The sequence below is a fragment of the Nyctereutes procyonoides genome, unplaced genomic scaffold (assembly GCF_905146905.1).
Source record: "Nyctereutes procyonoides isolate TBG_1078 unplaced genomic scaffold, NYPRO_anot_genome, whole genome shotgun sequence".
Classification (NCBI taxonomy): domain Eukaryota; kingdom Metazoa; phylum Chordata; class Mammalia; order Carnivora; family Canidae; genus Nyctereutes; species Nyctereutes procyonoides.
Genome location: NW_026575128.1, coordinates 19936496 through 19960794, shown reverse-complemented (window position 1 = coordinate 19960794; position 24299 = coordinate 19936496). Strand labels below are relative to the sequence as shown.

At 41.0% G+C, this 24299-nt stretch overlaps 1 protein-coding gene and 1 pseudogene across 1 annotated transcript in view; both read left to right on the top strand.

The window, feature by feature from the left end:
* The window catches only part of E2F7 (E2F transcription factor 7), a 40732-nt gene that overhangs the window by 5727 nt on the left and 10706 nt on the right, over nt 1-24299 (top strand). Inside the window, exons 3-8 of the mRNA XM_055342042.1 lie at nt 2537-2815; nt 6000-6168; nt 10492-10782; nt 12148-12306; nt 13763-13897; nt 23672-23857. Coding sequence (XP_055198017.1) covers nt 2537-2815; nt 6000-6168; nt 10492-10782; nt 12148-12306; nt 13763-13897; nt 23672-23857 — 1219 coding nt within the window. The remainder of the gene's footprint in view (nt 1-2536; nt 2816-5999; nt 6169-10491; nt 10783-12147; nt 12307-13762; nt 13898-23671; nt 23858-24299) is intronic.
* Nucleotides 17493-17989, top strand: LOC129520839 (small ubiquitin-related modifier 2-like; annotated as a pseudogene).

Below are 24299 nucleotides of genomic sequence, written 5' to 3'. Positions count from 1 at the left end.
GAAAATATATCGAAGTGTTGGAGGAAATAATCCACCTAAAGTGTTCCTCTGTAGGGAAAAAGCAGGAGCTCCTCATTCCTATGAGTAGAGGCAGGCACCCTAGAGGCAGTGCAGGAGGAGGGTGGGTCTGTCCACCTCCAGAGCCGGGGCCACACCCTCTGCCACAGGGATATTTTTTGGAAAACTGGTTTATCAAGGCACGGTGTCCTTTCAGCATCTCTAAGGGGAAAGGCACTGGGCCAAAAATTGTGAGGAATGAGACGTGTGGAACTTGCTCCCCGACCTCCAGAACTGCACGGTCTCATTAATGAGTCAAGTTACGCACCAAAGAAAGTTAAATGGCCAAGTGAAGTGCTGCATTGCATTAGCTCTGAGTGCCAGAATGAACAGTAATAAAGAAGAGGAGGGAGGGGAGCAGGGAACAGCTGAGTTTTATTGAGAGCTCACTATAAGCCAGGAATTACTCTAATTACCCTCGACGTTGGTATTTTTATGAACTTCATTTCCAGTTGAGAGAATTAAGATACAGTGAAGACAAGCAGCTTGCCCACGCTCCCGCTGCTGATAGGTGGCAGAGGCAGGTAAGCTGGGCCCAGAGCCTGCATTGCAGAGCTACTTCCCCATACCACCTCTCCGTAGGTGCCAGTGGGGATCAGTGGCCTGCTGGGTGCCTTTTGTTGGAGCTGTGATGATGACCTCCCAGTGTGCACCCAGGACAATATCATTTCTAGATGCAGGATTTCAGAAACCTGCTGTCAGCTGTTTCTTGCTTACCAATGACTTTTATACTGGATGAAGGTCATATGTTACCTTGGCAAGTTACTTCTCTGTGCCTCAGTGTCTTCATCTGTAGGCTAGAAAAATAATAGCAGCTAGATCACAGGATTGGATGAGGAGCTAATAGATGGAGAGTGCATAAAATGGATAGTAAACACTCAATACTTTCCCTTCAGAGTTCCCTTGTAGAAGACTTCATCAGAATTGCACACTAGGAGGGACGTGTCAAAAGATATGCATAGAAGCAGTGCTGGCTGCTTACTGCTGCTGGGGTGGGAAATCATCACCTCCATCCCACCTCCCTTCTTTCCAGTGACGCCAGGGCAGAGCCTCACCGTGGCCAGCTGGCAGCTTCTGCTGATCCAAGTAACCATGAACTCTTGCCTGGAGGTGAATTCTGCTACAGAAAGAGCAGTCTTTTCCGTTTTCAAATGACAAATCCTTATTTTAGGGGGAAGAAGCTTGTTTTCATTACTTGGTAGTTCCAAATGTAGCTTTCATATACTTAACTCCTTGATAGTGGACTAAAGGACATAATGGATGCATCGTTGAGCTTTTCTTCTAATTATCTAAGATGGTCTACTCAAAGTGTGGTCTGAGGGCTTTGGGCTAGTCCACAAACTATTGCTAAACTGCAAAAAAGTAAGAACAGAACTTGAGAGTCAAGTAGTTAGAAAGCTCTGTAGCGATTTGATTTTGCCCCGTATGGCATCAAAGCCTATGATCAGTGGTCTCTTCCTGTTGAACAGGCGTAGATTGTTCGACCAATTCAAATGGAGACTCACAAGTGGTGGAAGCTGCAGATAAGTCCTGTGAAGTAAAACCATGTATCCGTATGTGGGAGTTTGGAAATAAAAAACCCTGGTCCTTCACCATGGACAGTTTGGAAGCTCTGCTCTAGGGAAATAATAGCCCTCCTGGTTGGTTTGAAATGTGGCATTTTGTTGGATACTTTTCCGTAGATCCTGCTACTAATTGCTATATTAGCCCCGCTGAACTACAAAAGCATAGTTATATTGCACTAGTTAGTGCAAACTTGTAAATAAAGAAGCAATATGGACTCAACTCACAGTTGCCCTCATCATCCCCAGCTATTACAAGTATCTACCAGGGACAGATACACTCATGACTCTGTTTACAGAGATGCCATGAGAAGTATGTTTAAAAACTAGCTGAGGGGCGCCTGGGTAGCTCAGTCAGTTAGGCACCTGCTCTTGAGTTCACTTCAGGTCACAATCTCAGGGTCCTGGGATCAGCTCCACACTTGGCAGGGAGTCTGCTTGAGATTCTCTCTCCCTTCACTCCTCCCCCTTGCTTGCTCTCTCTCTCTAAAATAAATAAAGTTTTTTTTAAGCTTTTATTTATTCATCAGAGAGAGAGAGAGGCAGAGACACAGGCAGAGGGAGAAGCAGGCTCCATGTGGAGAGCCTGATGCAGGACCCGATCGCAGGACCCCGGGATCACAACCTGAGCCAAAGGCAGATGCTCAACCGCTGAGCCAAAATAATTAAATAATGCTCCTAAATAATTAAATCTTAAAAAAAAAATGAAAGCAGTAGGTGATGATCATTTTCTCACTGAATCACTCTTGGATTCCGTGAATCCTCCTATTTTCATTAGTCCTAGCCTGATATTTTTCAGCCCTGAACATAGGGTCTCTTTGTATCTTCATGTCTCGGTGAATCATGGGAACAAAATGCTCTTAGCTTATACCTGCCCTTTCTCTTTTTTGCTAAAAGGTCTTTTTTTTTTTTAATAGGAAAACATATTTGTTGATCGCTCAAGGATGGCCCCGAAGACTCCAATAAAAAATGAACCCATTGATTTATCAAAGCAAAAAATCTTCACTCCAGAAAGAAATCCCATTACTCCAGTTAAGCTTGTTGACCAAAGGCAGCAGACAGAACCATGGACGCCCACAGCTAACCTGAAGATGCTCATTAGTGCTGCCAGCCCGGACATAAGAGACCGGGAGAAGAAAAAGGGACTGTTCAGACCCATTGAAAACAAGGATGATGCCTTTACAGACTCCCTGCAGGTAAACAGGCTGCACTCCTCAGGCTTTACAGAATTTTTAAATTTTTACTTGATTATTTACATGTCATAAAATTCTCCACTATTCAGTTATTCTTGAGCCAAAAGCGATATTAAACTTAATGTCTCTCTCTCTCTCTCTCTCTCTCTTTACTTTTTTTGCTATTGGGGTGGTTTAATGGCATGTCAAATATCTGTAATGGTAAAATGCCTTTAGGTAGGTAGGCAATATCTTTCATCTACAAATCCCTGCTTACTTATAGATATCAAAATATATCAAAACTCAATATCTTATTTATAGCTGAAATGGAATTCTGTCTCATTTTTTTTCATAATGAATGCTTTTTTCTCTTCTGTATGCTACTGCCTTAACTACTCCCAGTACACATTTTTAAAATGGTCATTTTAAAAGCCAAACCATTTAGTAAGTTTGATTCAATGAAGAAGTTTGGATTTTTTTTTTAAATATACTTGTTTTGTTTTTTTTTTTCTTTATTTATTTATGATAGTCACAGAGAGAGAGAGAGAGAGAGGCAGAGACACAGGCAGAGGGAGAAGCAGGCTCCATGCACCGGGAGCCCGACATGGGATTCGATCCCCGGTCTCCAGATCGCGCCCTGGGCCAAAGGCAGGCACCAAACCGCTGTGCCACCCAGGGATCCCCTGGATTTTTTTTTTAATGCTGCTGCAAATTGTAATTTTGTTCTGACTTTGAGGGAAATTTCATTATTTTTATATATGTTCAGTTCTTTAGTTTGAGGCCTTAAAGTTAAATCATCTTTAAATTATCTGTCCTCTGGGGAACCAGGGCTATAGAATAAACAGCATATATATATATATATATATACTTTAAAAAAAATTAATGGTCAATAATTTTCACTCTCCCATCAAACTTTTTCCAAGATTTGTTTAGAAAAGTTAGTTATTTCTCCATTTTTCCTCCTTTTGGGGATTTTTTGTGCTATAAAAATTACCAAAATGAAGAAATTGGAACAGGAGAAGAGAAAAAGATGTCCTGAATCTGATTTTGGGTGTTAAAGATATTACGTACATGATAAGTATATTTTATATGACCAAATATTCTATCAAAAGGTAGTGAAGAATCAATTTAAAGAAGATATTCCTCAGTAATTTTTAAGACTATAAAGGGATTCTATGCCCCAGAAGTTTGAGAACTACTGTTCTTGAGTATATATATCTAGTAGTGAAATTATTAAGTCATTGGATATGCAAATATCCAAAGTAATTGCTTTCCCAAGTGCTATTTTCATCCACCAATAATACATCAACATTTGTTGATCCACATCTCCTCTGACGCTGTTGACACTGTCAAATTTATTAATTTCTGCCAATCTAATGGGTATACAGTTGTGTATTTTTGTGGCAGTCGTTTGCTTTTCCTTGGTTACTAATGCATCTAAGCCCTTTTCCACATGTTTACTGGCCACCGTGTTTTTTTCCCCTCTTTTGTGAAGTGTCTGTTCATATTTTTTGCTGATTATTATTGGGTTCTTTTTTTACCATGCTGATATGTAAGAGTTTATTGTATAATCTTGAAAACAAACCTTTTTGTGTTCAATGTGTTACATTTCAATTTGGTGCTTGTCTTTTTTGACGTTGCTTGTAATCAGTCATCCCCGCCGTACGATTTATGCAGTCCTTCCTTCTTGTTCTCCTAAGTTGGTAGTGCTATCTCTGTCATCTGTTTCTTGGCTGTCTTCTGTTCCATTGGGCAATCTGTGCATCCCTACACCAATACCATGTTTTAATAAGGCTTGATATCAGGTAAAGCAAGACTCACCTTATTTTGCTTCAGAGTGTGTGGGCTATTCTCTGCTTTTTGTTTTTCTGTATATACTTCAGATCGGATTTTAATTGTTATTGCATTGCATGTAGATTAACTTGAGAAGAATAAACCTGTTTATGATACTGAGCCCTCCTATCCATGAAGATAGTATATTTCTCTAAGTTTTGAGTGCTTTTTCCTAAGATCTATGTTTTAATATTTTATACAAATAGATTTTTGCTAGATTTGTTCCTAAAAATGTCATCATTCTTATTGCTGTTGTAAATAATGTCTTTTCATTTCATTTTCTGTTACTACTGTATGGCAACACGGGTGGTTTTTTAAATGTAGTTTTGCTTTTACAGCTACCTTGCTGAGTTCACTTATTATTTTTCATAAGTTGCCTAAGATACTTATGAGTTTTATATGTAAACAGTTCTGTCTTCTGCAGGATGTTTGCTTATTCTTTTCTAATCCCTTACCTCACTTTCTTTTTCTTGTCCTCATGCACCGGCTAGGATCTTCAATATGATGTAGAAGAGGAACAGTGATAATGGGCACCCTTATCATTTTCTGGATTTTGAGGGAATGCTTCCAAGATTTTCCCATTAAGACATGTGTTTGCTGTTAGGTTTTTATGGATACACTTTTTACTAAAGAAGTTCTCCGTTTCTAGTTTTCTTAGGCATTTTTGAGAATCATGAATGGGTGTTAAATTTAGCAAATGCTTTTTCTGAAGCCATTAAGATCATCATATCACTTTTCTCCTTGAATTTGTTCATTGAAAAGCCTTTTACTTTATCAGGCTTGAATTGAGCCTTTTTCAAATGTGGGTTGATGAGACTAGGACACTACTTTAGTGTACTTAAAGAATAAGGAGCAGTAAGATTTAGCTGCCCTTGTTCAGTTCCATCAACCCTTAGCCAGTTGTAAAAATAAAACACTTTGGTGGCACAGTGCACGCCAGTGATCTCAGACATTCATGTCAATAGAAATCACCCAAGATCTAGATTCTGATACATCAAGTCTGGGATGCGGCTTGAGATTCTGTATCTAACAAGCTCCTGGTGATGCTGACCTAGTGAGCACATTAGTAGGGAGGGTGTAACAAGCCATAAACAACTTCGTTTTTCATTTTTTCAGCTTTTAACCAAAAGACTCATCCTCAAGTTTCAAAGGAGAAAAAATTCAGTCCAAAGAAAACAATCAGTAAAATGTAAAGAAAATTGGAGTAGGAAATTTCGTATTTTAACCAGAATCTAGGATGGTATGGACTGGGACATCCCCCTCAATTTGCCAATAACTCATTCTCACTTCTCTATGCATTTCTCTTCCATTTTTCATGCAATTTCTCTGTTAGGAATTAACTGTGACATCTCTCCCGTTTGTCTGCCTTTTATAGCTTGACGTTGTTGGAGACAGTGCTGTGGATGAATTTGAAAAACAACGGCCTAGCAGAAAACAGAAAAGTCTAGGACTCCTGTGCCAGAAGTTTCTAGCTCGCTATCCAAGCTATCCCTTGTCAAGCGAGAAAACAACCATCTCTCTAGATGAAGTTGCTGTCAGTCTTGGTATGTATCATCAGATTACCTAGAGGCCTGTCTATAGCCACAGTGGGAAACTGGTTTCCTTGGGCAGGCCAAAGTCTTCAGATGGCTTCTCTAAGTAAAGAGCAGACTCCAAGCAGTAAGGACAGAGGAGCAAGTTGAGCTTCCTTCTGTCATCGAATTTCTCATCCTTATGCATAGGATTCCAGGGAGTCTTCTAGGCCTGAGGGTCAAACAAAAAAAATTTTTTTTCTAACCTTATAAAATATTTGTATAAAAGACTCACATTAAAAATTAATATATAATTTTAATTTCATATTATTACAAACAAGATAAAAATTAAAAGTATCTTGCTGTTTGTCCTTAATAATGCTTCGGAGAGTTCAGACCTGGCGTTATTTCTGTTAATCAAACAGGATTTGAGAGCAAGAGCATTAGATTTGAAGCAATAGACTGTGATATTCACAGCGCACCTGCCAAACTAGGAGAAGCACATCTGGACATAGCTCAAACAGCTAAACCTTATAACAAAGAGGAGGAGTGCATGTGTTCACACGGCTTGGGTGTGTGTAATGTGCAGTGGTGTTTGGGTGGTAAATAAGTAGACTGCTGCCTCAGAATAGAGACCCCTAGTGGACATTGCAGTTCGTCTCAGGGTAAACCTATTGTTGACAGTAATTAGCAGAAATCACAGTGATTTGAAGGTCTGCGATGTCCCCTTAAAAAATGAGGTTGTACATACAGTTAAAAAGAAAAAATCAACTAAACAGGCCTTATGATACATTATATTTTTAATTTTTTTTTTTTTTGGTTCTCTTTCTTCCCCTAGCCCTGAGAAATGTGCCCCAGTAGATGATTGTCAATCTGAATTACTCAAACTGATGACTAAAAATATTTTAGTTACTGGAAACTGAGATAATGAGGAAGCAGTGGGTTGTGATAGAAAGACCATGGGCTGGGCTTTGGGTCAGATGGGGCTGGGTTTGAAGCCCAGCTCTCCAATTTATAGGCCATGAGAGTTTTAAAAAGTTAATTAACCTTTTCCTGTCTATAATGTAAGGATCATAGCACCTACCCTTGCAGAAATGTAGCAAAGTTGGGGATAATGGTAGCAACATGCCCAGCTTGTGACCTCGCCTGGGTAACTCTGTGACGTGGAACAGTTTCTGTTCAACTCTTACTAGATCTCTCTGCCCTCCCCAGATTGCCCTCTCAGCCTCTAGGAAGAGGAAGTATGGTGCCTCGATTGAGGAGTCCAGAAGTAGAATACAGTATTTGGCATTGGTGCCAATGAAACAAGAAGGGGAATGTGATCCACTTGAAATAGAGGCTTAGGATACACCCAAACAAGGCACAGGGTCCTGGAAACTAGTCTTACAGAGGACGAGGGTAAAATAATAGCACGCAGTGTCCTCCCTGGGGTTCGTGAAGCCAGGTTCCTCCACGTACCAGCCTCCATCTGGGGACCTTGCACTTAATGTCCATGCAGGAGATAAAAGGTTGGATGTTAGAAGGCTATGTTTCTGATCCAGGGGTGGGCCTGGGGGGAAGGGCAGACAGGAAACTGGACTCCTACTCCATGTGAGTTGAAGGTGCCCATGTTATGGCTGGTAGGAGCAGAACTCCAGAGATTTTTGCAGATGGCTTCCTAATGCCTCATGATCACCCACTCCTGCCAAATGAACCTGCCATCTCTCTTCACGTGAGGTCCAAAAACGGAGTCCCTTCTTGGACGTTATTTCAGTGGCAACCACTTCTTGGGGTTCAGTCTAAACTCCATGCTGTGTCCCAGGTCACAGCTATAAGAACAGATGCTAACCAGAAATGTTCAGAGCATTTCAATCGCATTATTTCCCAGATTGTGGTCCCATGTAGATTTGACATGGATATTACAGGTAAGAAGTTAAAGAACTAGAAGTGCCTGGCTCAGGTGGGTGGTTCAGTTGGTTAAGCATCCCACTCTTGATTTTGGCTCTCAGGTCATGATCTCAGGATTGTCAGATTGAGCCCCGAGTCAGGCTCGGTGCTGAGCACTCAGGGGATCTACTTGAGATTCTCTCCCTCTTCCCTGCCCTGCCCACTGCTTGAACTCACTCTCGCTCTCTCAAATAAATAATCAATCTTAAAAAAAAAAAAAAAAGGAGGTAAAAGAACTAGGAGTGACCTCAGTAAGTGGACAATAGAACAGACTTAGAAATGAATTTATTGGGCTGAGAGATGCTCTTGAGAAGCTCCATCGAGGACTTAGGGAAGCATGATAATAACTGCTAAACCCTTGAGGGCATAACTAATGCCATGACTAGGATTAATAGGATTGTGTTGATACAGAAAGGGAAAAAACCTTCCTGACAGAGCAAGCCACTCAGTAACCTGAAGTTCTTGAGACCTGTGAAATGGAACTTCTTAGTGTACCAGCCAGTAGACCATTAAACTCGGTCCAGATTGAAAAGATGATTATCTAGGCAGGCAGCTACCTCATTGGCTTTTACCAACACCACCTATTAAACACCCATTGTGCACATTAAACATTTATCTTACCCTCCAAGTGGTCAGAATCTTCCTTTATTTTCCCCTTCTTAGGATTTCTATCTACTAGATGGGGATTTAGCAGTTTGTATCTAATACAAAATAACAAAACAGCCCAGCATATGGCTGGACCTGGGGTGTCTCAGTTGCATTCACATGACATTTCTAATGGGAAGGTTTATAGAATGTTACACTCTAAACAAGATGTGCTAATATATGAAAACAGACTGGAATAAAAAGCCAGGCGGATCTGGACAAGGGACTGCTGACTGCCCCTGCCAGCACCTTCCAGCAGGCATCTGGCACTGAAGCCTGAGCTTCTGAGGGTGAAGAGCTTCTCAGGGTCATGAGCCGAAATGTTCTGATTGACTGTGGAATGCGTCTTTATGCATATGATAGAACTTTACTTCACCTCCAAAGTTTCCATCGCAATTTGCTCAATTTCTTTTGTTAAATCCTAGAAAGACCAGAAGCTACATTCACTGAGTCTGCTCGGATTATGTAACCGCTCCTGGCAAGTGAGCAGAAAGAGGGCATCTTTGTAGCTGGACCAGTTTTCTGGGAGCTGCCTGCAGCCTTTTGTTATGGGGACTTAGATGAGAGCAAAGGAGCCAGTGGGTTCCAGAAGCCTTAAGGGCCTGTTGCACAACAGGATGAGTCAGAGGAAAGTTTTAAACTCTGTTTCTGCTGTGACCTCTCATGCTAGCAGGGATTTTAGGTATTTCCAATGGTGTGCAGAAAGCATTTACAAAATAATATACAAACAGTAGATGAAATTCACACCCTGTCTTAGACCTTTTACATTTATGGCCACATTTAATCCTTGTGACCTTATGAGATGAATACGAAAGCACAGAAAGATGAAGTAACTCCCCTGGATCATGCAACTAGTAAGGGATAAAGCAGGGTTGATTCGGATCCAGGCAGCCTGACCTCAAAGCCCCCATACATAACGGCTATAAATATTTTTGGTAAATGTGATAGGCAGCTCATAATTCTAGCTATTTTGAGAGCGTTGGGAAAGTGCATATACAATCGATGAACTTCATGGTCAGCCTGTATTGTACTATCAGCCTGTGAAGAGTCTGTGCTTCACCACTGGGCTGTTTGGCCCAAATGCCTGTGAGTGAGAACACAGGGACAGTTATCGGTGGCCAAGATGAACAAAAGGAAACTCGTATGTTGTTCAGCCGTGGCTGTGGCTTCCTCCAGCAACTTGAGAAGGGTGCCCGAGCTCTTGACTCCTGAGTTTCCAATGCAAAATAGGAAACAAAATATTTGCCATCTGTTTTCCTAACTGTGCCATTAAGAGAGTTAAGAAGATAATTATTTCACATCATTCAAACTCCAGGAAGGGAGAGAATTGTCCAAATGAGGTGTCATGCATTGGACACAGTTTATTTTACAGTCTGCATAGTTAGGAATACAAGTCCAAATCAACCAGACAGCGTTCATCAAGTGTCCGTTAGACACAGTAGTACATGTGTTGCTCAATCCCTGTTTATCATGCTGAAATGTTTGTGTGGCTTACCTAACAGGTCTAAAGAAAAGACATATTAGTGTTTACGTAATAGAGATAGAACTCTATCATCTGTGTCTGGGTGGATGTTTTATCCTAGCTCTTGTTGAGGATTGGATCCCAAGAACAAGAAAGAAAAATCATTTCTGTTGCTTGCATCTTTGTGAGTTGAGTTTGTAGAGCATCTGTACTTGCTATTATACGGGATATCATGTAGTTTACAGACATGGTCCGGGCCCCCAAGGAAATTTTTAATCAAAAATGTTTGCCTGCACAATGGTCAACTTTTATTTTTCAAACAGGCGTTGAAAGGAGACGTATCTATGACATTGTAAATGTGCTGGAATCACTGCATCTGGTCAGCCGGGTGGCCAAGAATCAATATGGCTGGCATGGACGGCACAGCCTGCCAAAAACCCTGAGGAGCCTCCAGAGACTGGGAGAGGAGCAGAAATATGAAGAGCAGATGGCACATCTCCAACAGAAGGAGCTAGAGCTGATGGATTATAAACTTGGAGAACATAAAAAAGATGGCTACCCAGATTGTCAGGATCAGCAGTTACTGGATTTCTCTGAACCCGACTATCCCTCTTGTGAGTACACTGTAACCACCCAAGTAGTGGCAGAGGGGGAGCGATGGTCTCTTCCGTAGAAATTCACTGCTAAGGTGGGAAGTGCCAGACTGATAGCCCGGGAGGGAGATGCCCTGCTGTCTACTGGAGAAAGGGAGACAGATGGCTCCCCAACCGGACTTCCCACTTGACCTCACGTCAAGCTTATCTAGTGGCAGTTCACTTGGTATTTGGTACGTTTGGACCACAGATCGCTGACAGTGCTCCCAGTTTAGATCGACAGCCCCATGCTGATTTCTGTTTGTGAGCCTGTAAGGAATTTCTACTGTGAAAGAAGTTATCTTTTCAGAGAATTAAATTTTTAAGATTATATTTAGAGTAGATTGCTTAGAAGAGAACCTTTTGGGGAGAACTTGATAAGAAAGACTGATAACCCCTCCTGTCATTTGATGCTTTTTAAAAATGTGTATCTATATTGTTCTTCCCTTCCTGTTTTAACCGTGGGCCTCCAGCATTCTCACCCTGTTCCCCATTGCTAAGATGATAAAGTACAAGTATCACTCACATTTCACTTGCAAATATAATAGGAATGGAAACATGGGCCTGGTTTTCATTAGATTTACTGCCTCGTGCCTTTTCGCTCCACCCTGTGAGCCAGTTCTTATCCTAGTCACCAGAGGAGACCGCCATCTGTCGGGAATGGTTTGCCTGCCATCTGCAGCAGCACACGTCTGATCGGTGTCTCTCTCCTGTTCGTTCGTTCAAAGCTTATTTCTTCACTTACTTCTGAAAAGCAATGGACGAGGCAAGTGCCTACTGTGTTTCAAATATTCTAGATATTGTGGGCACAGAGATATAAAAAAAAGTTCTTGGCCTTGAGGGAGGAGTTGATGTTCTGAAAACAGTCCCTGAGGTCTGTCCAATCCTATTACCCTTCTGCATTAATCTTTTCAAAAAGTTGCTTCTGGAAAACTAACTCATGGATTGCGTTCTGTGAAGTAGGAGTATAAAGCTTTAAGAATAGTGTCAAATATGCATTTCAGGGTTTATACCTACTGTAGAGTAATTTTATAAGCCATGAGAAAATCTGTCTCATTTCTTGGGGCGCCTGGCTGGCTCAGTTGGTAGAACATGCAACTCTGGATCTCGGGGTCATGAGTAGGACCTCCACGTTGGATGTAGAGATGACTTTTAAAAAAAGAAAGAAAAGGATAATCCACCTAATTTCTTTACGAGCCATCTTTTTGTAATGTGTGTCCAGTCGGCTTCTGCCTATAACCAGAGTGATCTTTCCATCTGCTATTAGGGTCGTGGTTCTGGCAGACCCTGAGTACCATCTTTCACGTGGTAAATTGTTTTGATACTTTCGTTTCATTCCCTTTGTAGCATCTGCAAACAGTAGGAAAGACAAGTCTCTGAGAATCATGAGCCAGAAGTTTGTCATGCTGTTCCTTGTCTCCAAGACCAAGATCATTACTCTTGATGTGGCGGCCAAAATACTAATAGAAGAAAGCCAGGATACCCCGGACCATAGTAAATTTAAAAGTAAGGATCTTTACCTAAATCCACTTATCACTACCACAAGGGTAGGATTTCCTATGTGGATGTTTTCTGCCTCTGAGTTTGAAAAAATAATTTTTTTTTTCTTCCTGCACCCTTGGGGCTGTGAGAGGTAAGTTAGTAAATACTAGAATCCCCATTAAAGTTCTGTCTGAAGCCTCTTCCCCAGCAGTTGGAGTGGATGGTGGAAGCAGATGCCAGCCCACAGGTGCAGGTCAGGGAGGGTGTAGGACACGTTGCATTTCTTTTTAGTATCGCTGCCTCCAAGACGGCATGTCTGAGTTTTCTTTCCCCTTTTTTCCTCACCCCCCCCCGCCCCGCCCCCTGCCTACTCTCCTGATGGGTGGAGATGAAAGTTGTCTGCAGGTAAGAACCAGAGGAATGACCAGGGTAGGGTAGGGGTGGTGGGACACGGCTGCTGGGCAAGGAGAGAGCTTCCAGGTTTCACACCCAGGGCGGCTTCTTTCTCTGTCAGCCTGGGTGGAGCCAAATAACCTTGGCTGCCGGTAGCCCCTTCAAGCCCCAGGAAGCCATGAGCTCTGCTTTCTCTGCTTTTTCTGTTTCCATTGGAATTATAGCCACTGTGCAGGAGAAACACCTAGATAGAATTCAGCTCTATCAGGATTGGGAAGAAGATTGTTTCTGGGGTGAATGTTTGATGTTTCTGGACCATAATCACAGCTCCTTTCCTTGATATTAGCCTCAAGGTCAAGTAGATTTCCTACCTGGAAATTAAGTTCTTGAATAGAAATACTCTCTGGGTATCGCCCTGCATGTCGAATGCCTTATCAGCCCTTCTGGATTTCTCCTCTAGTCCCGGCATTTTTAAATGTCTCTCCCCAAACCTCCTAGGCTCAGGGAATGCCCACCCCACCCCACCCCCGCCCCCACCATGTGGCCAGGATTCAGGTGAGGATCTGCCTGTCATCAGCACAGCTGGACCTCATAACCACCTTGAGCCCCAAAACGCTCTCATGTGCCCAGGAGCACGGCCTCACAGGAGGCTCTAGGGAATCCCTGTCGTTTTTACAGGCCAGCTGCCTGCTAGAGCTGGTGCCACCACCTGCCCGGAGAAACTCAGAGCAAGCTTATGCCATGCCACACATCAGAATTACGTTTATGAAGCCTTTAATTACAGCCCATTTCCCTCCCTTGGTTTTTTTCGCAATCTCAGCGCTCCCTGCTTGTCACCAGGTGCCTCTGACAAGGGGTGTGAAGTTGTGGAAGGGGAAGGACATACTGACCTTCCCTTAGTTTGTGTCCTCAGATACATCAGATACATAAATCCCAGGTGCTTGGGTGACAGAGCCATCGGCCTCTGCTGCACCCCGCTGCTTTCTGCTGGAGCTGTGGATGGGGCCCAGGAAAGTGACCTGTCACGTAAACTAAAATGTAACGGTGTCCAGACGACGTGACCATAACTGTGTTTTATATCTTTAAGCAAAGGTACGACGCCTCTATGACATAGCCAACGTTCTGACCAGCTTGGCTCTGATAAAGAAAGTGCACGTAACCGAGGAGCGAGGCCGGAAACCAGCCTTCAAATGGATTGGGCCTGTGGACTTCAGCTCCAGTGGTAAGGTCGCATGGTTTTGCCGGGCGTCCGTTTTATTTACAATCCCCAATTCCTTTTCCAACTCAGGCAGCTTCCACACGGTGAGATTGATCTTCATTTCCCACAACCCATGTCACTGGTCAAAACTAGACAAGTGGTGTCACTCGGGACAGTGAGCGATACAGTCCCTAAGTGGTATGTGCGGCCGGCGTCCGTACCGCAGGAAGGGAAATCCTGAGAGCTTATAACGTGGGGGTTTCTGTAAGTATTACATTCTGGCTCATTAGCATTTTTCATCTTATTCCAGCGTTTCTGGACGTTTGGGATTGAGGGTTAAAAATAACACTTCTTATAAACTCTCGTCGTTTCTGCATCAGCAGAATAAAGCATTATTTTCTTTGAAATTCCAGGTAATGTGAAAATTATGTCAATTACTATCACAAAACTAATGTGTGGTAAAGATGGCCTCTAAATATAGTGTAGATGGGGATCCCTGGGTGGCGCAGCGGTTTGGCGCCTGCCTTTGGCCCAGGGCGCGATCCTGGAGACCCGGGATCGAATCCCACGTCGGGCTCCCAGTGCATGGAGCCTGCTTCTCCCTCTGCCTGTGTCTCTGCCTCTCTCTCTCTCTGTGTGTGTGACTATCATAAATAAATAAAAAAAAAAAAAATTAAAAAAAAAATAAATAAATATAGTGTAGATGTAACGAACCCCTTTTTGGTAATTTATTTAACAGGTTACAAATGTCATAATTTTACTTAACTAGAGCAAAAAGGGTATTAATTCTACTTATCTGACAGGTAAAATCTGAGCAATTGGGGACTGGATCCCACTGTACCAGCTACTTTACATATAGCTATGCTGCCTGGAAAAAAAAAAAGCCATTAAAGTTATTTTTAAATTACCCTTCCAATTTTGGTATTAGAGGCATAAATTCCTGCCACTTAACCCAGGCTTATAAAAGATACAGCTCTCTGCCTCGCTCACAGCACATTATTCACTTAGGATCTAGATGAAACCACTTAAAATCAAGTATAACTAATTCAACCCAGCAAGTACCTACTGCATGTGGACTGTGCACAGTTACTAAATGCCAGAGGTTTAAAGACGCCATCCCCACCTGCATGAATTCTCCAGGTTTGCCATTTTCTACTCCTTTGCCTTTGGCTTCTAGTCTTTTCACCTGTGAAGCCCTCTTCTCTTCGACATGAAAATACTCAACTTTCAAGATGGGGCTCAAATGTCACCTCCTCCGTGAAGTTTGCCCTGCTCACCCAGAGCAGACAGTCTCATGGGAGCTATTGCAAGTCATAGTATTGTGCTATTGTACTTGGTGAGGAGGATGGCGTGCCATTGCCCCAGCTCTGTGCATTTGAAGCCAGACTCGGTCTTTTTTTGATTTTCGACAACCGTAATAAGATATAATTCATGTAAGATATCAGATATAATTCACATAATTCATCCATTTAAATTGTACGAGTCCATGGCTTTTAGTCCAGAGTTTTGCAACTATCACCACAATTCCCTGGAAAACAAAGTCACCATCCCCAAAAGAATCCCTGTACACATTAGCACTCACCTCCTACTTCTTCCCAACCTCTCCCTTCTGGCACCAGGAAAAAATTAATATGTTTCATCTCTATAGATTTCCCTATAAATGAAATCATACAATACCTGGTCATTTGTGACTGACTTCTTTCACTTGGCACACTGTTGTTAAGGTCCTTCAACCTTATACCTCCTTGCTTTCAACCGTGGAAACCATGCTGTTGTATGGATATGCCACATTTTATTTATTCATTCGTCAGTTGACGGACATTTGGATTTTTTCCACTTTTTGGCTATTACAAATAATGCTGCTTTGAACATTGAGGTAGAAGTTTCGGTATGGACATCTGTTTGCATTTCTCATGAGCATATCCATTGATGGTTTGCTATGTTTAGCATTTTAAGGAATGCTCAAACTTTTCTAAAGAGGTAGATGCCTAATGAGTTAAAAGAAGACTCCGTCTTTTCATCCATGATCACCCTATCGTACCCAGATCAGTGCCTTTACTCACTTTAGTTGATTAATGAGCTTCTCTTGAAGGTATAATTAGCATGTATTTGAAAATTAGAGAAACAATTAAGCCCGACACATGGTGGCCCTGGCTCTCTGGGAACTCAGAGATGATATGGGTTACATTCTGACAGACAAGACTGTTAGGTTTTGGAGGGAAGGAGAGCTTTTTAGTTCAAGGAACAGATACCGGAAAAACAAATCTGGCATGTGTTTAGAGAACGACCACACTGATTTAAGTGGAGGGCATGGGATAGGGAATAATGACATAAAATGTGATCAGTTAGGACCACATTTTGGAAGCTCCAAAATAAACCAAGAAGTTTGTCCTAAATGTAATAGGCAGAAATGACAAAGGATCTTTCGTTGGATTAAAAGAGAAGAGGAGCTCAAAGGTGGTAGTGTCATTGAAGAAAATAAGGTAGCCAGGGAGCTGAGCTGGTGTTGAGAAGTCAAGAGTTGGGTTACCATGGGGACGGCAACTGGAAGACCTCTGCTCTGATCAGGGGAAGAAGTCTTGGGACCAGATCAGGAGTGTCAGCATGACTCCCGTTCTCTCCCCGGCAGAAACCTGATATTTTTTCCGTATATCTAGTTTCATTACTGACAGTACCACCATCAGCATCAACCCAGCAATCGAATCTAGAACTCCAAGTTACCTTTGATTTTCTTAATTCACTCTCCTTCACTTCCTGAGTAGCGATTTCTCACAGGTGCACTTAATATCTCTTTTCCTCTCCTCCTTCCCACCATCCTGGCCTTTTCATTTTTTCACAGCTTTTTTGGGATCTTATGACATAGAGTAAATGGCACATCATTAAAATGACAATTTTGTAAGTTTTGCGTTGTGTGCACCTGTGAAATAATCACCATAGTCGAGATAATGAACCTATCAGCGCCCCCACCCACCCACCCCCCACCCCCGCCCCGCCCCGGGAGTCTCCTGTCTCTTTGTAATTCCTCCCTCTATGCCCCAGTCCCCCAGCCCCAGGGCAACCACTGATTGCTTTCTTTCACTTTAGTATTACACATATTTTCTAAAATTTTTTTATAAGGGAATTATATACAGTTGATGCTCATTATTCAAAGTGTCTATTTGCAAATATTTTACATACTCAAATTTTTTGATAATTCCAAAATCAATACTCACAGAATTTTCTCAGTTGTTCACAGACATGCAAAGTAGCAAAAAACACCTGTGTTCCCAGCTGAGGTAGAACAAGGCAACACCCTGCCTTCTTGTCTCTCATACTTGTTTCGTACTTGGCTCTCACGGTCTAAACAAGTGTCCTTTTCATGGTCTTTTAAGTGCCATGTTTTCACATTTTTTGTGCTTTATATTGGGGATTTTGCTGCTAAAATGGTTCCCAGGTGTTGTACTGAAGCGCTGATGATTCTGAGTAGAAGACTGTAAATGGCCTATAGAGGGAATACATATGTCAGAGGAGCTTCATTCAAGCATGCGTTCTGGTGCTGTTGGCTAAGAGTTCAATGCTAATGGATCAACGATAAATATCTTTAAACAAACAAATATAAGACAAGGTTATGTGTTGATCAGCAAAAATGTTGTGACCAGAGGCTGGCAGGAACCTAACACTGTATTTCCTCTAAGCAGTGGTTCAGTTTTTGCTAATTTGGTGTTCATGGTAACTTCATAGAACATAATGGCCATGAATAACAAGAACTGACTGTAGTGGCTTGTGTGCTCGTTCGGTGGGGACCTGGTGCCTCTTGTGAAGTGGCAGCTGAGGAGACTCCGGCACTCATCATGGCTGACGAAAAGCCCAAGGAAGGAGTGAAGACTGAGAACAACGATCATATTAATTTGAAGGTGGCGGGGCAGGATGGTTCTGTGGTGCAGTCTAAGATTAAGAGGCACACACCACTTGGTAGACTACTGAAAGCCTACTGTGAAGGACAGGGTTTGTCAATGAGGCCGATCAGATTCCGATCTGATGGGCAGCCAATCAATGAAACAGACACACCTGCACAGTGGGATGGAGGGTGAAGGGACAATTGATGTGTTCCAGCAGCAGACAAGGGTTGTCTACTAAAAAGGGAACCTGCTATTTTACTCCAGAATTCTGTTCCTCCAGACCAAGAAGCCTTTTCAAATAGCCATAATTTGGTTCCACCACACCCTGACCACTACAGTAGAGTTTTCTCTATTCTTTCATTTTCCCTTTCCCCATTCCTTTATTGTTCATAAAGTGACTGTGTGTGTGCACAAGCATATCACGTTTTTTTTTTTTTAACTAAATGGCCAATGGTATGTTTTGATCGACATCAAATGGAGATGGGATAGGGGAAAAGACTGCTTCTGTGAAACTACCCCCTCTCCCCATTAGTGGCATGCTCAGTCAGCTCTGACCTTTATATTCCAGTAAGTTATGTTGCTCTCACTGTTTAACAAAAAAAGAACAACATAAAAATCCTTGCATACGTTGTTCTATTGGAGAATTTTAATGTTTTTCATTTATCATTGTAAAACCAAGGACAATTTTATAACTTTTTTGTATGTAGCTGTTACATGTAGGGCAATCTGTCTTTATGTAGGGATAAATTACTCTAAAAGAAACAAATCCTAGATCGTTTTCCCTTCATGTCAAACGTCTTGTTGTTTAAATAAACTTCTTGTTTAAAATGAACAAAAAAAGGAATTGACTGTAGTGTATATACTCTTTATCAAGCCTCTTTCACTCAGCGTAATTCTTTTCAGATTAATGATACTGTGGCATGTATCAATAATTTATTCCTTTATATTGCTGAGTAGCCCATTGTGTGGATATATCATTTTTTTAAAAAAGATTTTGTTTATTCATGAGAGGGAGAGAGGCAGAGAGAAGGCGGCTCCGTGCAGGGAGCTCAATGCGGGACTCGATCCTGGGACCCCAGGACCACATCCTAGGCCAAAGGCAGGCACCAAACTGCTGAGCTACCCAAGGATCCCCAATATATCATTTTTTCCCCCAATATATCATTCTTTATTCATTTACTTGTTGGTGGACATGTGGATTATTTCCAGTTTGCTTTTACATGGTAAAAGTCACCGGTGAAACCATGTGGGCAAGCAGGTTTCTACGTGAGCAGCCTTTTTAACAACAGATTCAGTATCTTTAGCTATAGGGCTCTTCAGCTTATCTCTAGTAGATCTTTTCTTCTTTGTGTCCAGTTTGCTCTTTTTCTAGTTTCCTAAGGTAGAAATGGTAGTCATTCAATATCATTCTTTTTTTTCTAGTAAATATTTAGTGCTATAAATTTCGCTGTAAGTGCTGCTTTATCTCTATCCCACAAATTTTTATATGTATGCTTCCTTTGTCTTTCAATTCAAAATACTTTATGATTTCCCTTTTTTGTCTTTGATTCACAGGTTATTTAGATGTGTGCTCATTTCCAAATCTTTTGAGATTTTCCAGATCTTTTTCTTATACATTTCTAACTTCATTCCATGTGTGGACAGAATATACTTTGTATAACTTGAATCCTTTCAAATCCATTGAGGTTTGTTTTATGGTACAGATATGGTCTATCCACATGCACTTGAGAGAATATGTATTGTTTTGTTAGGTGGAATGTTCTGTAAATGACAACTAAGTCAAGTTGATTGGTCAAAGTCTTCTCTATCTTCATTGATACTACGTTTATTTGATCTATCAGTTATTGGTAGAGGAACATTGAAGAGTCTGATTATAATTGCAGATTTGTGTTTTGCTTTTTTTTTTTAAGATTTTATTTATTTATTCATGAGAGAGGCAGAGACAGAGGGAGAAGCAGGCTCCATGCAGGGAGCCCGATGCGGGACCCAATCCTGGGTCCCCAGGATCACACCCTGGGCTGAAGGCAGCGCTAAACCGCTGAGCCCCCTGAGCTGCCCCATAATTGCAGATTTGTCTATTCTTTCCAGCTCTATCAAGTTTTGCTTTGTGTATTTGAAGCTGTCCTTAGGTGCATAAACATTAAAGATTGATCACTATGTCTTCTTGGTGAATTGACCCTTTTATCTTTATGAAATGGCCCTTTCTTATGCCTGATGATATTCTTTGCTCTGAAATCTCCTTTATCCAATGGTAATATAACCACATCAGCTTACTTTTGATTAGTTAGCATAGTGTATATTGTTCATTTTTTAACTATCGGTACCTGTATTTAAAGTGAGTTTCTGGGGATCCCTGGGTGGCGCAGCGGTTTGGCGCCTGCCTTTGGCCCAGGGCGCGATCCTGGAGACCCGGGATCGAATCCCATATCGGGCTCCCGGTGCATGGAGCCTGCTTCTCCCTCTGCCTGTGTCTCTGCCTCTCTCTCTCTGTGACTATCATAAAATAAAAATAAAATTAAAAAAAAAATTTAAAAAAAAATTAAAAAAAAAATAAAGTGAGTTTCTGGTAAGCAGGAGACAGTTAAGAGCTTTTTAAATGTAATCTGACAATTTCTGCTTTTTAATTGAGTTTAGACCCATTTACATTTTAATGTGATTACTGATATTTGATTTTAGTCTATCTTGCTATTTGTTTTCAATTTGTCCCATTGATTCATTGCTTCTTTTTACTCTTTTTCTCCTTTCTTTGGGATTTATTATTTTTCTTCTTCCATCTTACTGGCTATATTGGCTTCTTAGCTTTTTTGGCTTTATTAGCTATAACTCTGTGTTGTGTTATTTTAATGGCTGCCTTAGGATTTATAGTGTGCACCTTTAACTTATCACAGGCCACCTTCAAATGATATTATACTGTTTATATTCCATAAGAACCTCACAATAGCCTACTTTCATTTTCTCTGCCTGGCCTTTGTACTGTTGTTGCCAAATGTTTTAGTGCTCTGTATGTTAAAAACTCCACAGTGCATTGTTTTTATTTTTGTCTTAAAGTCTTATGCCTTTTAAAGAGATTTTAAAGGGGGAAAAATTGATATCTACCTACGTAGTCACCACTTACGGTGCTTGCCGCTCCTTTTTGTAGATGTTGATTTCTATCTGGTATCATTTTTCTTGGCCTGATGGACTTTAACATTTCTTACAGTGCAGGTCAGCTAATAATGAATTCTTCCAGGCATCTTTATTTTGCCCTTTTTCCAGCTTTATTAAAATATACTTGACATACATCATTGTATAAGTGTAAGATATACAGCATAATGATTTGCTTACATATATTGTGAATTGATTACTGCAGCAAGTTTAGTTAGTATCTCTCATATTAATACAATAAAGAGTGAAAGAAAGGAAAAAATCATTTTCCTTGTGATGAGGACTCTTAGGACTTACTCTCTTACCTTTTATATGAACATATGGCAGCATTAGCTATAGCCATCAGGCCATCGTACTTATCATGTAACTGGAAATGTGCACCTTTCTCCTTTGTTTTGGAAAGATATTTTCAGCGGGTAAAGGATTCTAGGTTGAAGGTTTTTTCTTTCAGTACTTGAAAGAAGCTGTTCCACTATGCTAACTTGAATTGTTTCTGGTTAGAACTCTATCATCATTTGTTCTTCCATATGTAATATATCTTTTTCTCTGGTTGCTTTTAAGATTTTTTTCTGACTGGTTTTAAACAATTTGATATGTGTGCTTTGACGTACTTTTTCTTCGTGTCTCTTGTACTTGGGTTTGTTGGGCTTCTTTGATCTAGGGATTGAAAGCATTTATCAACTTTGGCAAATTTTCAGCCATCATTTTTTCAAATATTTATTTATATCCTTTGGAGACTCCAGTTATGCTTACATTTGACTGCCTGAAGTTGTCCCACAGCCCACTGATGTTTTGTTTCTTTCATTCTCTTTTCTAGGTTTCATTTTGGATGGTTGCTATTGCTACATCTTCAAGTTCACTATTTTTTTTTCTGCATCATCTAATCTGCCATTAATCCCCTGTATTTTCTTCTCCAGCATTAGTTTTTACCCCTGGAAGTCTGATTTGAGTCTTTATATTTTTGATGTCTCTACTTAATGTGTTCAGGCTTTCCTCTGGTTTCCTGAATTCACAGAATACAATTATTATGCCTGTCTTAATGTGCCTGTCCACTAATTCTATCATCTGTGTCACTTTTGAATCCATTTCAGTTGATTTGTGTCCAAACTGTGGGTTGTATTTCCCCACTTCTTTGTGTACCTGATGATTTTTAATTGTATGCCAGACACTGAGATTTCCATTCTATTGGGTGCTAGACATTTCAGTACTCCTAAAAATGTTCTTCAGCTTTGTTCTGCGATACAGTGAAGTTACTTGGTAACAGTGAACCTTTCAGGTCTTGTTTTTAAGCTTTGGTAGGCATGGTCATCAACAGTCTTTAGTGCATTATCCCCACTACTGAGGCAGTAACACCTTTTTTATTATTTTTAACCAGTAACTTAGGAGTTTTGAGATTTTTTTTCCATGCTGGCTACTGGCAAAGGGCACTATTCCCAGCCCTGGATAAGCTGCAGATGCTATTCCTTCTCCTTTTAAGTTGTTCCTTTCCTGACCTTGGGTAGTTTCCTCACATGCATGAGTGCTCCACTGAATATTTAAGGGGCGACCTTCTGGAGATCTCCAGCATGGTTCTCTTCTATGGCGTTTTGCTCTGCAAACTGTAGCTGCCCTGGCTTTTCCTTGGCTTCCAGCTCCAACCTCAACTTGGGGAGATTTCCAGTCTCTGTCCAGGTTCCCTTCCCTATACTCCAACCTGGAAATGCTCAAGGCAGTAAGTGAGGCCAATCACAGGTCTCACCTCATTTGATTTCTGTCTCTAAGGATCACTGCCCTTTATCTCCTGCTGTCCAATGTCTTGAGAGCCACTGTTTTATATATTTTGTCTGATAGTTGTGTTTAAGGAAGGAGGGTAAATTTGTTCCCTGTTACTGTCTTGACCCATTTTCTTCTCATTGATTTTGTAATTTTTGTTTTTCTAAAAAGATCGTTTTGGGAGTTTTTGTTATGAGAAAAAGAAAACTGTGAAGGTGACTTTTTAAATGTTTTAGAAAATGCAAGCCTAGCTGACCCTTGTCATTTATTAAGGTAGTCTTATAATTAAAATGTGCATGCTTTGAACCTAGAAAAATCGCACAGATGAATGGGGTAGGAGTGACTGAGCAACAGGGACTATTTCAGGTTAAAAATATAGGCCTGGTTCTGTATTGAAAATTCTGTTCTGATTTTACTCAGGCTCCTTTAAGCATAAAATGGGCCTCTGAGGTGCTTCTGTTCTCACTGGTCTGCAGCTTTTCAACCATGAGGTTTTTGCTGACCTTATTCCCTTGGTCACTTGGTAACTGGGCCTCCTATTGCATAAGAAAGACATAATAAAGCATAATAGGAAATAGAAATTCTTATAGTCATTGCCATAGAGCTGTGGCCCAAAAGGCTGATATCAATTATTGTTAAAATCCTTAAATATGCACATTGGGCTGAGTATGTTTGGGTTTTCCTTTGATATCTCTGCCCAAAGAAAGCATCTGAAATATCAGGTCCATTCTAATTTGGGTTGGAGAACATCTTGCTCTACTTCTGTTGCAGTTGAGATAATTTTAGAATATATATGGATTCAGTTTCACTTTATAGTCTTTTACTAACTCTTAAAAAAAATTAGTACATCAAAAGAAATTGGGGTTTGACACAAGGCTCATAGAATTCCTTTGATTGTCTTAGTTTTTAATTTACAGGGCAGCTCCATTACAATTACAGACTCTCAAAGCTATATCTTAAAAAGGCTGAAATCATCCTGAATTATAGCTCTATAACAACACTACCAATTCTCTCATTTATTTAGATGAAGAACTAGTGGATGTTTCTGCATCTGTCTTACCAGAATTGAAAAGAGAAACATATGGCCAGATTCAAGTCTGTGCAAAACAGAGGCTGGCTCGACATGGTTCTTTCAATACAGTTCAGGCTTCTGAGAGGATCCAGAGGAAAGTGAACTCAGAACCCAGCAGCCCTTATAGAGAAGAACAAGGTATCTGCCTTTTCTTACTCTGTGGACTCTGTCCATTGTGATATATCAGGCATTTTAAAATAAGCTGAGTCTAGGCCCTGCCTCTTTTTGCCACTTACGTGAAGCAGAATGACGGTTGAGGGTAAAAGAGTTGCTGACTTCACGGTGAAGGAACATGGCCCCGTGCCTGAAACTCCTCCTAGTCCACCAGTGAAGATCAGCTGGTTTGCCAAGGTTGGTCTCTTTGATGCATGTCAGACATTCATCACATTTACCAAGCCACACTTGTTTTGTTTTGTTTTCTTTCTAATCGTTGAGGAGATCTGAATTCCCCATTAACAGCTTGCTTCTGGAAATTTCTCTTTGAACCAAAACCAGAACGGATTTGAGATAATCTTTTAATCCCTGAGCAGTGAATAAGGAGTCCAGCTATATGTAATTGGTGTGTATAAGTCTCTTGCCA